This window comes from Pagrus pagrus (genome assembly GCF_965226575.1).
Source record: "Pagrus pagrus genome assembly, chromosome: 7".
Taxonomy (NCBI): Eukaryota; Metazoa; Chordata; class Actinopteri; order Spariformes; family Sparidae; genus Pagrus; species Pagrus pagrus.
In genome coordinates this window covers 33,157,658-33,173,342 of record NC_140191.1, presented here as the reverse complement: position 1 = coordinate 33,173,342, position 15,685 = coordinate 33,157,658, and the positions used below count along the sequence as shown (strand labels likewise).

At 39.5% G+C, this 15,685-nt stretch overlaps 1 protein-coding gene across 15 annotated transcripts in view; it reads left to right on the top strand.

Moving 5' to 3' along the window:
• adgrb1a (adhesion G protein-coupled receptor B1a) overlaps positions 1-15,685 on the top strand; it is a 157,975-nt gene that overhangs the window by 93,301 nt on the left and 48,989 nt on the right. For all 15 annotated transcript variants that reach the window (XM_084356629.1, XM_084356632.1, XM_084356638.1 and 12 more), the window contains 3 exons: positions 1,237-1,339; positions 1,454-1,497; positions 14,581-14,707. In XM_084356629.1, coding sequence (XP_084212755.1) covers positions 1,237-1,339; positions 1,454-1,497; positions 14,581-14,707 — 274 coding nt within the window. The remainder of the gene's footprint in view (positions 1-1,236; positions 1,340-1,453; positions 1,498-14,580; positions 14,708-15,685) is intronic.

The window sequence follows — 15,685 nt, the reverse complement described above, 5'->3', positions numbered from 1 at the left end:
AACGATTGTACACACAGTTTATATATACAGTGTCAGAAGGACTGAGAACACCATTGAAAATACTTGTATTTGCATTTGTTTCAAATATAATACTGTTTTGTTTTGTTTTTTGTTTTGTTTACAAATGCTATATCATCTTAACCGTTTGAGGTCAGGTGACTGTGGAGGAAAGTCCATGACAGTCAGGACTTGGGCTTCTTTGGTCTTCAAGTAGTTCTAACAGGGCTTTGAGGTGTGTTTGGAGTCATCATCCTGCTGTGGTATGAAGTCAAGTCAAATCATGGCGAGAAAGAAGGTTTCCCTTTTTGATCCAACTGTATATTCATGATCCCAAGGGTTACACCCCGCTTTTCCGAAACCCCGCTGTTCCAAAATAGACTTCCATTCATCATAATGGCATGGTTTCCCATTTTTTCTAAAAACCCCGCTATTCCGAAAAGGCTATTGGGGAACCCCTGACACTAACCCCTAACCCTAACCATATTGGGAAGTAATTGGAAGTTGAAAGTCGGATTCGGAACAGCGGTGTGTCGGAGTGGGGTGTGTCGGAATGGAGGGGTTTCGCAATGGAGGGGTTTCGGAACGTCGGGCTGTCCCCGGTCCAAAGTAGATGAATCCAATTGACTTTTCCTCTAACACCACCATGAGGTAGTTTTGACTCAAATGTTTTGATGATTGTTGAATGGATAACTATAAAATTTTGTAAATATACTGTTGGTGCCCAGAGACAAGAAGACACCAGCAGGTCAAAGATTTCACTCAACATGTTGTATCCTAGTGACTTTGTGATCCCCTTTGAGCTAACTCCACTGACAGGTTGACATTTTTCACTGAGAGTCAGACGTTCAAAAACTACTGGATGGATTGCCATACAATTTAGCAATTCAACGACTTCATTGGATGATGTTGGTGGTTCCCTACAGGTCAAAGGTTATATTTATCCAGTGAAATATTTACTAGATTGATCACAAATTTGGGACAGATATTCATGGTCTCCAGACATACCGTAATGACTTGGGTCATCTCTGACTTCTCATCTAGCACCATTTTTGTTTTTGGTTTAGCACCAATATTAGCCTAGAAACACACTTAACTATCATGGTCAACATGGTGAACATTGTACCTACTTAACATTAGCATGTTAGTATTGTCATTGTGACCTTATGCTAAGATTTAGCTCAAAGCACCACAGTGGCAGTGGTACAGATTAGCCACTTATGTTTTTCCTTCTTCTAGAAACAGCACAGTCCTCAACTCCAAGGTTCTGTCAGTAACAATCAAGCCCACCCCGGTTTCCCTCTCCGCTCCAGTTGTGGTTGAGTTCTCTCATCTGTACAACGTGAGTGCCTCTTGCTTTAAAGCAATTTCAGATATCAAGTAATTGTGATATTATGTTCTATTACTTGTACTCTTTCATGCTGTTCATGTGTTTTTTATGTTCATTATCTAATAGGGTACCACCAACCAGACCTGTATATCCTGGGATGAGAGCGACAGGTAAGATCCACTACATTGTTGTACCTTGATTAATATGACTGATCGCAAGCTGATCCAAAATACAATTGATTGTATTGTGGGAGTTGTGGGGACAACATTTTGGGAGCTTACCCCATTCTAGGAATTCAGCATCAGGATATTTCAGAATGCACATTACTATAAGGTATTACGCATGCATTGGCATGGTGCATGTTAGACAGAAGCTCTGTCGCAATTTGACATTTGTTCCAGTTTTAAGCAATGATTTTATGATTCACTTTTTTGAATCTTGTCTTTTTACCAAAATGATTTAATCAATGAAAAAGCTTTGCTCATTGGACATCTGGATTTTTAACTTTATGACCTGACTGCCAATTGTGGCAGTGTCGCTAGCTTGGTTTGTTTTGTGTTTGTGTAAGTGCAGCATGCTGAAGTAACTTAAATGTTTTTATTTTACCCTTTGATACATTTGATATATAATATATATATGATGTGATGAACACTGTAACCTTCAAGGATCACTAGCATGGCAAAAATGGCCAGTGTTAAGTTTTCAGCTTTCTATTTTAGAGTTAATAAATATCTGTTCAAAATATTACATATCAGGTCAATATCACAACTGCATCATTCTGGCAAGTTGAGCGGACACTGAGCCGCCCTGATCCCGTTTGTAATTATTCAAAAGCATACTTGCTTACCCACACGTAGTCTATAGTACAAATGGTAGTTCCAGGCACTCCAAGAGGTTTTAGAGACACCATGTTCCCTCTGAAAGTTCTGCTTCTGGCCACAGTGTTTTTTTTCTTGACAAAGTCAGTGCACTGCTCCCCAGTGAAAGGTGCTGAGTGTGTTGGACAGCTCCACAGCTCATGTCTGGGAAAACGCTAACCCCACGCTATCACTGCTACGACACTGATGCAGCATGTGGAAAATTAAAAGTGTCGCTCACAGCTTTCCTCCCCCTCCAAACCCCCGGACACACATCACCATGTACAACAGAGAGCAGTTCGGAGTCTACTGAGAGAAAGAGACATAGAGAGAGACTGGCAAGCATGGTAGCATCGAGAAGGAGTTAAATATACATATTGTACAGTTCAGTTTTACTGCCTCTGTGGCCAGATTCAAAGTACTACTCATTTGCTCCTTGCTCTTAAGTGTCCTATATGTTTAAGACACGAAAATAGCATGAGTATGTCAGAGCGTGAGCACTGAGCGTCGGGAAGAAAGAGGAAGAAAGAAAGAGGCAAACATTTTGCAGCCTTGCAATGCAGGTTTGAACATTTGCATTTAGATGGGTGTGAACACTTCTGGTAAAGAGACGAAGAGCAGAACATTCATGGCCTCAGTCAAGGGATTAAAAGAAGTTGGCCTGGCACATATAGACCTGGAGCAAGAAAAACAGGGAAACATAGAGAAGGAAGTGATTTAAATAAATTGAAAGGACTTTAATATGACCTAACAATGAAGAAGAATATAGCTTAAAAGTAACAGTTGAGACAATTTCTACAGTTATACTAAAAAGCAGTATTCGGTGAAATTCTACACTACCATAAACTTTATTTATCTCAAATGCAGATAGAACCAGGCCTTTATTTGAAGGCTCATATTCAAAGAATACTGTGTCATTCATGAAATTACTTCAGTGGGTTCTATTTTGCTGTTTAATTGACCATGGAACTCAGCACTCGCTGCACAGATATTTCACATTAAAAGGTGATGAATGCAATGGTAAATTTCTTAGACCATGGTGCCCCTTTAAACAAAAATTTTATTTGGGTTTTCATGGCACCCTGAGCCACCCAAACCCTAATACTATATATATATATATATATATATATATATATATCATTATCATTATCATCATCATCTGTATTAAAGCAACACGAGGTAGTTTGGACTCATTACTACCCCCGGCTGGTTGAGAGGTGCAATTATCTGTTACTAGAGTCGTAAATACTGTCGCTGTACGAGCATCCCTGGGGAAAATGAATACACGTGAATTTGTTGACAGAGCCGGCGAATCACGAAATCGTCTGAAAAAACCTCAACCAAGTGCCAACAACAAGCTAGATTCAGAGATAGCAGTTGGTAGTTTGTTAGCATATAGGCTGCACAGCACATTAGCATGCTAGAATTATTCTCATACCGAGTTGGTTATAGTGATTGCACCGACTAAGTTACTTCCAGAACACAACGCTTGGGCGTGAATGTGTTTAGTAACATCTGAAAATATAACTATGTTTTCAGGAGTTAATAAGTACAATCGCAAGTTGACGTTGTGTTCAGCATAATAACTACAACCAACTGGGTATGACAACAGTAAGTAGCATGCTAACGTTACCTCCCGATCCCGATCACTGCAACTTTTCAAGACAAGATGTTCATAGTGTTTTAGTAAGTTAGTCATCGTCTACAGTCACTACATGAAAACGTGCAAGCTGACGTTGTGTTCGGCGTAATAACTACAACCAACTCGGTACAACAGTAGCGAAGTAGCATGCTAACGTTACCTCCCGATCACACTGTTCAACTATTATGTTGATTATCTGCATGAACTAAGGAATCTGCAACTTTTCAAGACAAGACGTTCATAGTGTTTTAGTAAGTTAGTCATCGTTTACAGTCACTACATGAAAATGTGCAAGCTGACGTTGTGTTTGGTGTAATAACTACAACCAACTCGGGACGACAACAGTAGCTAAGACGCATGCTAACGTTACCGATAACATCAATAGCCTAACATTACCTCCCGACCACACTGTTCAACAATTATGTTGAATATCTGCATTAACTAAGGAATCTGTAACTTTACAAGACAAGACGTTCATAGTGTTTTAGTAAGTTAGTCATCATTTACAGTCACTACATGAAAACGAGCAAGCTATTGAAACGGACAGCATTAGCTTATCTCCCGGCTGTATTACGGTTATAAACTGTGGACAAATAGAGCCCCAATGAACACCACATAACAACACATCAACTCAAAGTAAAAGTCGGTAAGATAATAAATATGTATATATGTAATATATGACTTACAAATCCAGTAGCATCTAGGCTAGGTCGCCATCAGTTCTTTCAGCTCGCACCACCGAGCATAAGCTGGTCCAATATTTATCCATGTCTGGCTCATGTTCTATCACTTTCTCTTTTTCTTTTCTTCGCCTCCTCAGACAATACCTTCTTGGCTTTTTTAGCTGGCTTGGCCATGGCGTTGTTTTACAAAAAATCCAAGTAGCTGCTGGCTAAATCAACCAACGAATAAACGCGTCGTAAAGCAGGTCGCACTAGACTTCTTTACGTCAGGTATGTCGCTACCCGCTCTGGGAAGTTACACAGTGCAGTTTCTGCCAGCGCGACCCCCCTCAGGCTGCAGGGGCGTCACCGTTCATCCTATTAACCGTTATTCTACCACTTAACTGAGTTTAGAAATATTATTATAAGGTCGAAAAGCTACCTAGTGTTGCTTTAACAATTCTATATTTTATTTTATTTTATTTTATTTTCCATCAATTTAAAATTAAATAAAATACACATTTTTTTAATAGCCAGCAGGTGTTGACAGATTTACAGATGAAAATGTATCTTGAGAAAAACAATGAATAAGTGTAAATACGGTCATAAAATGACCTTTTATTTAATGTGTACAAGCACAAACAAACAAATAAAAAAGAGACATTTTTGCAGACAAAAGAACATGTGAGCCTGATGTTGATGTGGGGATAGCCCACAGGTGCTTCTTTTTTTATGTAAGCCAGGGATGAGAGAGCCACAACACACATACAGCTTATGATAATGGGAACGTGGAACAGGAACATTTCCACATTGAATGTGCTATCGGTAATTATGGATTTGTCCTCCACAAGCAGCCAAAACCAGTCTGTTAAGCCATATTAGCCAGAGTCAGATCTTTTTCTTTCTTTGAGTTCTGTTTACTACAGGAGATTTCACCCAGTCTTTGTAATTGTTTGAATACTAGCTTTCATCTGACAATTAATGGTGGATATCAGTCAGTTCAAAACTGTGTTGAAAGCAGTTTTTAATGAAAAACCATGATAGATTGCGAAATGTGTGTGTTTTTAATGACACTGACCTTGGTCACCTCTTTGATGTCAGGCATAAGAAACAACATAGTAGGAGACATAATGACAGGAAAAATAGCAAGGACAAATAATCTAATCTCTTTGTGTTTGGGTACGGGGTTGGGGCTGGGTGGAGACATGGTCTATGCTAAATTAAAATCCATCTTGGACAGCAGCTATGATTAATGAGTTAATATTTGGGGGAGAAATTGGAATCTGAGGAGGCGTCCTTGACATGTTGATAAGAGCTGTGAAACAGCCTGTGCCTTCACTCGCTTTAATCTCCTGAAATCAATAACAAGAACATCAGCAGCTTCTTTCTGTCTTTCTCACTCTCACTCACACTGACATTATTACTTTGTTTTGTTTACAGTATGTCTTACCTGATGCACTATAAATACTAGGACTAAATGTGATTTGGCATTAGTCTGCTGTTGCCCTTAAGGAGGAGAGTTCAGTCTAAGATAATATCTGACTATACTGACACTCTCATAGGAATACACAACATGTTTGGTAGGCAGCCCCGTCTAACACCAGAGCATATAGCAGACCCACTGATCTGCTAGAGGGCAGCATGGGAGTTTGTGGTTTGCCTCACTTAGGGGCAAAATGAACACGTGTGTACGAAATGCAGTGCCGGGGGGGGGGGGGGGCGATAATAACAAGCTCAAAGGGCAAACAGAGTAGAAAAGTGCCAGGAAGTCCACAACAGAAGGAGGTCAGGGATGGTCTAGGCGTAAAAGCAACATTTAGGTCTTTTGTGAATGAAGCATATTTACGTTTTTGGACCATGCATAGTTGTTATTTCTTCTTTCACCAGAATGAGACCATGTTGTTTTCAAGAGTAGGAGAGGCCAAACACGGCAGTGACACGCCGGACCCACGACTCTATTAAACGGTTTAGTGTGATACAGGGTCCTGTTGGGCGACCTTCCCATTAGGCTTTGTTGTAGTTCATCATGCAGAGTTTTCATAAACAATTTGGGCATTTCATGCCTTTAATTAATTAATCCATTTTTTTATTATGAAGTAAGGGAGGTGCACGATTAGACACTACACAGCATACATATTATTGGTGTTCTGTAGTCAACATCTTTCAAGTAAAACTTCTTTGCTGTACCTGAAGAAAGTAATACTTTACAGTATACTGATGCAAATATGGTTGTTTATTAAAGGAAAAACAAAACAAAATTGCATTCTTGTCGGACAGGATTTGTGAGCAGTTCCGTTGATCACTCTATTAAATGTTTGAAGATTCACTCTGAATGTTTTTGTCCAAAAGTCCAGTCTCTGCATTATTTACTAATTCTTGCCACTTCCTCTCATGCGCTGCGGTCAGAGCTGGTCACAGACAACGGCCCTGCAATATTGCATAAATTATGTGTGCTGTCAAAGCAGGCCAGTTACTTTGAAAACTTAAAATCAAGATTTAAGTGGTTCTGTGTACATACTAGAACATAAATAGGACTTACATGATGTTAAACAGTCACTTCAGGGCAGGTCAAAGGAGATCTTTTCAGATTGATTCAGAGGAGACAAATTCATGCGCAGGCTAGACATTGTTTACCAGACTGCAGTCACTAAATAGCCTCGCTTCTGATCATACAAATCAACCTTGCTGTCTCAGTTAGTTTACAGAGTCAGTGCTGATGTTGAGGAGCTGCCTCAATTCATCAAAGCTGCCGGAGTTAACCACTGTGGACTTTTCATCAATTACTGCAATACAATTATAGAAGAGGAGGTGAAGTTTCGGTGGGCAGGGGGCATGTTTGTTTACAAGTACTTCTGAATAGAAAGAGGCTGCATTACAGGGAACACACTGCATACATATTTCTATTCAGTGCATGCTTGTCCATTCTAACTCATATGCCAACAAACTCACCAAATGTTTAAGTGCACAGGTCATTGATAAATAAGCAGGAACCACTTCCCTACATTCCCAACATCATGTCTCAGAGTTTTAATTTCTAAGAGTGTTCCCCTATCTAGTCTCAATCCAGCTGAATCAGTTTGCCTAGTCATGTGTTTGACTGATGTATCCCCTCATTTAAAAACATGACATGACATATTTAGCTGCTAGGTTAATGACAACAATGAGCTTCAAAAGGCAAAAATGTAGTTGAGGGACAGAGTTGGTGATAATTGTGGGTGTCACAATAAGGGAGAATTTCCACCTAAAACACATACATATTTGATCAAATTTTGATATCCAAATATTGATTGTGCAACCTTATATATGCTTGAAAAAAATGTGATTTCCTTTCTCAATAAGCAAAAGAAATTGCTTTAGACTGTAAGAGTGAGTTAATATAATGATTGGCAGTATTACAGTAAAGCTGATAAGCTGTGTACTATATTTTCTTATCTTGTTATACTGAAATGTAAAAATCTCTTCCTTAAAGTAATGGGAGTTTAAAATTGAAGCAGCAGAGGCTAAAATATACTGACTTAAAGTCCCTATAGTATATGGGTCAACTCTCAAAAACCCTGGATCTTACAGTCCATATAATGCAACTTGACATCTCCCCCGTTTGTAATGCAGGGTTTCTGTTGTGTTGTCAAGCCCCTGGAGATAACCCTGATGACATCATCAGCCTTATTTTCACAGGCTTCCTCCCTATGACTATTCAACTCATATGGACAAATATAGTTGAGCGGGACAAATAGGTTCCCATGTACCCAGACAGCATTTTTTGTGACTTGTTTTTTAGGGCCCTAATGGTGTCTAGATAAGAATACCCAATTGGCCCAATAGGTCAGTCTCTTTCGATAAAGGTACTTACATGAGGCTTTTTTATTCTGATTGGACTGTCACTGCAATTATTAGTGTGGTAGTAGAGTCCATGTATACCCATCTTATGTCAGTTGGAGTCATTGCCATCCATTTAATAATTATTACAAAAGAGTGGTTTGTATGTTAATGACCTTTCAATTTGACTTATGGTGCCAATTCAATTATATGAAAAAGTGGGTTCATTGTCTTTGTATGTTGTCTGCTTCCGAAAAAAAAAAAAAAAACAGGTGACAAAAAAATGTCATGCGGGTACATGGGAACCTATTTTGTCGTGCTGGACTAGTATAAAATCTAAACATTGCATATTTACATTAAATTCATATTATTCTCCAATGTTAAGACTCATAGTCAGCATGCATATTTTAACAGTGATAAATAAAGCTAATGTCATTGAAAACACTGTTAGCCAAAGTGGCATTTTTAAAGTTAGTTCAGAAATTTGCTGAACTGATCCAACACATTCACTCTTAATCTTTACATTTTGCAGTATCACAGATAATCCCTATAAGTATATATGATCTTGTAACCCGACCACTAAGCACCAAGCAGAAGCCCTCCCCTTACAGCTTTTTGCACAAGAGCCCATGTTTAAATATTTCCTCCGTGCTGACAGACTGCTTTTCATCCATGTGGCCTGTTCTTGGCAGAGGACATTCTTCCATGCAGGGCTGCTGGACCAGCACCTAAATTATCCAATTAGACGGTGGGGCAAGACTGTCTGCAGGCCTCTGTGAGGCTCACACAGAGGCCTAATCACATCAGCCATACAGAGAAACTGCACTGAGTCTTAATATATTGGATTTCTGTTAGAGGTGATGTGCTAATGTCAGCACTGAGTCACCTCATGGGGCTAACACAGACACACAAACACACACACACACACACACACACAAACACCACACATACACAAACAACTCGACACATTCTGTAGTCTATATTTCTGTTTAAAGTTAAGAGACCAATGGATATGTGAGGGTGTGACTGGTAAATATTCTTGGTGCTTCTTTTTGTTGTTGGGTTCTTGTAAGAGGTAATAAATTAAAGTCTGACTAAATGTGCACACAAGAAATCCAGTGTTCATACAGGTTAAAAAGGGTTTGACTGGTTTGATTGGTAAAATCATATGCTATGGCCTTCACAGTCACCAGCTCTCAGCCCAGCTAAAGACCTATGGCAGGTTTTGGAGTGATAGCACTCAAATCGAATTAAAAACAAATCAAATGTATTTATAAAGCTCAAAATCACAATCACACAGCCACAGTGGGCTTTAGAATCTGTACAATGAACGACTTGCTCTGCCGTTATACCCTTGATTCACCACACAGGAAGAATCATTGGAAAGCCAGCAACCAATAGCCAGAGTAAATATTGACAGTGTTTGTTTCTGTAAACCAAGGATATATTGGAACTCACAGAACTCTATATTATGTTCCAACTTTACGTTTCTTTAGGTTTAATTCTTTAAACTTCATGTTGTGACAATGCCGGACTTATGGTCTGGTTAGGTTTATGCACAAAAGCCCAATGGTTACGCCCAGCTGTAAATTTACCACCCCTCCACCTCCTGACATGAAATATAATATATGAAATATAATATATTTCATGTCATGCTAACATTATATATATATATATATATATATATATATATATATACGTATATATAATGTTAACATGACATGACACGTATTATAGTGTGAAGTACAAATGTGAGGCATCTGTGGTATGTAAAATGCCAACGTTTGAATCCGACAGCTGGGCTGGGCGAGGAGTAATAAAGCTGTTCATGGCAGAATTACAATTTCCTAATACACTTAATGTTGGGTTTTTGCTTTAATTTGGCACACAATTGTATTTATTATTGACTTTAAACCAAATATCCCAGGTTTGGGTAAAAGAGGTTTCCCCTCCTAATCACTGCAGTTGGCCGCATTATGTGCCAGTTTGATTGAGGCACTGTTACATTTCTGTCATGATTCCAATGTCCACTGAAAGCCTCTCAGGAATGTCTTCTTCTGTTCTTCAGCAGCCAAATTTCAAAATGATTTAGCATTATTATGCACACCATTTTTGTGGTTTTATTTCCTGTTTATCAAATATTAACAGAAAATGCAATGCTTTACTTTACAGCTCTGAACAAGTTCTGAATTATTTCCATATTTTCCTGTAATCTGGCAGTGATTCCAGGAAAAGCAGAGACAGCGCTGTGAAGGAACGGCTGCATTTTCACAAAATCATTTAAGAACCTTTGTACTTTATATATGTTGAATTGCGTTAAGACAAATTTCACATTTTCAGCTGACCTACCATACACTGACTTTAAAAATTCAAATGTACGCTGCATTTCATTGGAAAGTATGAACTGAAAGTGCTCCATATGCCTAGTACATTCTACTGCAGAAGAACTATATCATTCCTTCTCCTGCTTCAAAGATGGTGGACGATAAGTGACATAAAAACAACAAAATGAGTTCGGCTTTATGTGCATAATGACAAGTCAAAGACAAGTCAAACACATCATTAGTATAGCCATTTATATACACCAAAAAGCCACAACATTAAAACCACTGACAGGTGAAGTAAGTATTATTGCCCATCTTGTTACAATCAAAAGTTCTGCTGAGAAACCTTGGGCCCTTGGATTCCTGTAGATGACATCTGACACCCACTACCGGCCCCAAACAATGTTGCACACCAAGTACACCTTTTCATGGCAATGGCACTCCCCAATGGCGGTGGATCCCCTCAGCAAGACAATGCGGTCTGCAACACTGCCAAAACAGTTCAGAAACAGTCTGCGGAATGTGACAAAGAGGTCAAGGTGTCGAACTGGCCTCCAAATTCCCCAGATCTCAATCAGTTTGAGCATCCATGGGATGCGCTGGAACAAGTCCCATCTATGTAGGTCCCAAAGTAGATCGGACTTGGCTCTGACCCATTGGGGAATGGACACAGGCCCTCTGAGGGTGTTTTGTGGTGTCTGGCCCCAGGGCATTGGCAGTGGATCCTCTGAGTCCTGTGGGTTATGAGGTGGGGCCTCCTTGGATCAGATTTGTTCTGGTACATCCCACGGATGCTCAATTGGATTGGGATCTGAGGAATTTGGAGGTCAGGTCGTTACCTTGAGCTCTTTGACATGTTACTCTGGCCATTGCTGAATAGTTTTTGCAATGTTGCAGGAAGGATTGTCCTGCTAGGGGGAGCACTGCCAGCAGGGAGTGCGGCTGTGGTGAGAGGTTGTACTTGGTCTGCAACACTGTTTGGGTGGGTGATTCGTGTCCATTGGCATCCACATGAATGCCAGGTCTCAAGGTTTCCCAGCAGAACATTGCATTGTAACGAGATAATCAATGTTTTTCACTTCACCTGTCAGTGGTTTTAATGTTGTGGATGATCGGGTACATTCATAGGTTAATTTCACGTGTCAGAAACTTCAGTTGGTCAAGCAAAGACAAAGCTGGGTGTAAACATGGTGGAGCAAACACTGGCACACTGACTGGAATGGCAGTACTGTCTTTGGCAGTCATATTTGAAGCTGCAACGTGACACAACTGTGCTTTTTGGGGGTTACTGGACTTGATGTATAATTTGATGCAGATGTAGTACTCTAAATAAGCCTACATTCTGTGGGTACTCATGGTAAAACTGAAGCACTTACAGACAGAGAAGATTCCTAAGGTCATGTTTTGACAACCAACATGTGGCAATTGCTCATCTCCCATATCAATGCTGTGTCACACCTGTTCACAACTTCATTTACAATTCAGTAAACTACATCTTTATAAGAAATCAATTCACAAACTGCAAGAAAATGATGATTACACAGAAGCAAGTGTTGTGTAAAGAATGTATCATCTTCAGACTGATGGTGGAGATTTGATATGATACATAGATACAGAATACGCCCAGAAATGTTTGCTCTATGAAGCCAGTTATACCAAGTTAGAAAAAATGAAATAGAATTTTCAGAGTCAGACCCATGTAACAACATTTACTTAAAACATCGACTCATTGCTTGATCCTTTATTTGATTATCCTTTGTGAAGCCTGAATTCATTCTATAGATTTCTCAGAGCTTTCAAAAAAGCAGCGTGATGATTGACATTTCAAGTGCTTGCTATTGTCAGTGCCTGACAAATTAATTTGGATTCCATGGCCGGAGTACAAGTTTGAGTCAAAACATCCATGCGGCTCAATCAAGTCAATGTAAATTCAAGTCAATCAAGTGGCTGTAAATTTGTGCAAGGTGAACTGAAGTCTGTTGCCTGTTGCTGCCTGTTGTTAATTCATAACACTTGGTTGCTTTTTCATCAATTTTACTTATTTACTGAATTTCTCTGTGCACTGAAGCAGAGTAATGTAAGGTCAGTCTGTATCAGAAGCCCAGTCAAATGGAGCTTTTCTGTCTAATTGCAAAAGGTGTCAAATTGCGAAACCTGACAGCTGCTTTGATTCACCAACAAAACATCTAATATACCTTTTACACCAATGACCTGCTTTGTACAAACTGAAAGTTTTTGGTTTTTTTCCTGCTGCTGTGTGGCTTTTAACTACTTAGATTGTGGTTAGTTATGCTTGTTATGCTATCCCTTTTACAAATGATTCAATAATACTATACAAAATATAACTGTGAATTTCTAATTTGGAAACTACAGAAGGCCAGTCCACAGGGAAAAGAGTTTCACAATAAATCAAATATGTGGAAATACAGAAACAAAAAAAAACTAACATTCAGTCAATATTATACTCAGTCAAAGCTGTAAAATGCACTGTTTTGTCTAAAAAAAAACGTTTTTTTGTTTGTTTTTCTAAATTTCATTTCAATGTTAAGCTCAGTGACAAAAGCAACAAAATGTGGGTTGTTGTCAGACCCCAGCTGCCAACCCAAAATGAAGTTACTTTCTCCAGAAAGTTACATTTTGTTGCTTTAAGTCAAGATCATGAATAAGTGAGGCAAACCTTTAACTAAGATACAAAGTATCATATACTGAACCAACACTTCCTGATTATGACTTATTTTTAATAATTCCTAACTGTTCTTCGTCATTTTTTGAGTGTTAATGAGCTGCTGTAGCACCTTATCCAAACACATTTCATATACTATAAACATTCACAGTAGCAATAGCAGACATTGAACTCTTTCTAGTGGCTTAATAATGTTTCTAAAACATATTTCCCTTTTCAAATGCGCTCCAAGACACTGTCAGTAAAGCAATAAAGAAGATTCCTCTTTAACAGGCCTATTTCACAGCCAACACTTTCAGTCATCACAACAGCAAAAGCACATGTATAGTTAATACCATTAATAATGGGTCCATTCCATCTAAGTGCTGTTCAATACTTTTGCCTTAAACTGGCAAAATGCAGCCATTATCAATTACACGTGTCTTTTCCTATTGTGATATGATCTACAGTCAGGTGTCAGCAGGTGTGATTGATTGTAACCATGGAAACACAGCTCTCATGGTTCCCACTCAGGCTTTGTCTTTGTTAAATTCATTAACACAAAAATGACAGTGTCCTTGATAGATGCAGAGGTTACCATGTTGGTAGCAGTCATTCCCAGCATTCAGCAGTGCCACATCACAGGCCGTGGTGTAACTTTTTTTAATAGGCTTATAAATGGTATTATTTAAAAAACATGTCAAGGTCAAATGTCAAAAAACAGGGTGTTTATAAAGAGAGGACTGATAATATTATGGGTAATACTCATTTATAAATAGTACCTCTTTTCAGTAGTTACTAATAGTACTTAATTAGCCGAACACTACTACTACTGCTATAATATTCATATTATTATTAATAATAAAAATAATAATAGTAGTAGTAATAATAATAATAATAATAATAATAATAATAATAATAATAATAATAACAATAGTAATGTTATTAATAATACGTCTTATTATGCTTATGCTTATTATTAGTATTATAGATCCTCGGGGCTGTTAGCAGTGTGTTGGTAGAATGTGTCCGTGCAGGGACCTGCAGCACGCCGCTTCACAGCCTCCTCATCACCGCGTTCACCTCGCTCTCTGCGCCTCTCTTCTGCCTGCGACCGGCGGAGCTGTAAAGTGGATTAAATAGCCGGTGTAACGCGCTGGGATTTGAATCGCTTTCTTTGGCTTTTGCCGGGGCTGCCTCTACATTCACCGCATCGCTTCTGTGTGCGTGTGTGTGTGTGTGTGCGTGTGTGTGTCCGTGTGCGTGTGTGTGTATTTTTCTCCCGTGCAGCTCCTCTCTGCTGGGATCTTGGTCTGCCAGGGGCTGCAAAGCCGTGCTAGTCGACTCATTCAGAACCAAATGCGTGTGTGACAGACTGTCCACCTTCGCCATTTTAGCACGGCTAAATCCCGAAATGGTAAGTCCGACAACCTCCCTTGACTTCGTTGACGTTAAAGCTATCGGAGACGGTGTGTTTTTGTGGGGTTTTATGTGAATGCATCAGCTGTATTTTTTTTTTGAAAAGGGCGTCATTGTCATTACATATCAACAGATCCTCCCTCTCTCCCCCCACCTTCCCTCTATCTCTCTTGACATGCCAAAGCCATGCTGCAAAACGTTCTTATAGTATTGTCAAGGAAAGGATTTTATTTGTTAATTTTATGTGGGGAGGGGGGTCTTTATTCATGGTGCACCTAGAAGGAGATGGGTTGTGTGTGCCAAGAGGAAATGCTCACAGGAAGGGCAGCAGTGTGCTAACCTGTGCATTAAGATGGTGGTGATCACTGTCAGATATTCATCATAGGTTACAGCTGATGATCATACCTGCATGCAGCCCCCCCACCTTCACCTTTTGTCCCATGTGAACACTAACAATTGTTGTTCATATTAGCATATTTTAACATACTAGACTGTCAATGGTGTCTCCATGGTTACCAGGCCCTACGGAGAAGGTGCTGCATGGCATTTCAATAATGTGAAAAAAAAGGACACACTTCAATAAGAGTGGAGCTACAGTAGCTAACAGAACATGGTCCCCTTCCATTGTGTCTGCAGCTGGACACAGCGAGCAGCAGTGATAATGAAATGTCTGTTAATATCTCAGCACTATACCAGTGACTCAAACGTGCCCCAGTTTCTTTGGGGAAAGGGCAGTGTCTTTGTGGGGAATTTTCATTCAGTGCGATTAGTTATTATTAGACTGGAAATTGCCTCGGAAGCAGTTTGTGCACTAGTTGCCCTGGTAACAGCATGGGCACCAACCGAGGCTTTCTTAAAGACATAGTAAGCGGCGTGCTGCCTGCATGGCCTAAAAGGGAGGATAGGCCAGGGAACCAGTGGATTACACAGATGAAGCATCTTGGCTTGACCACCTCGAGTTCAGCATTTTTCTAAT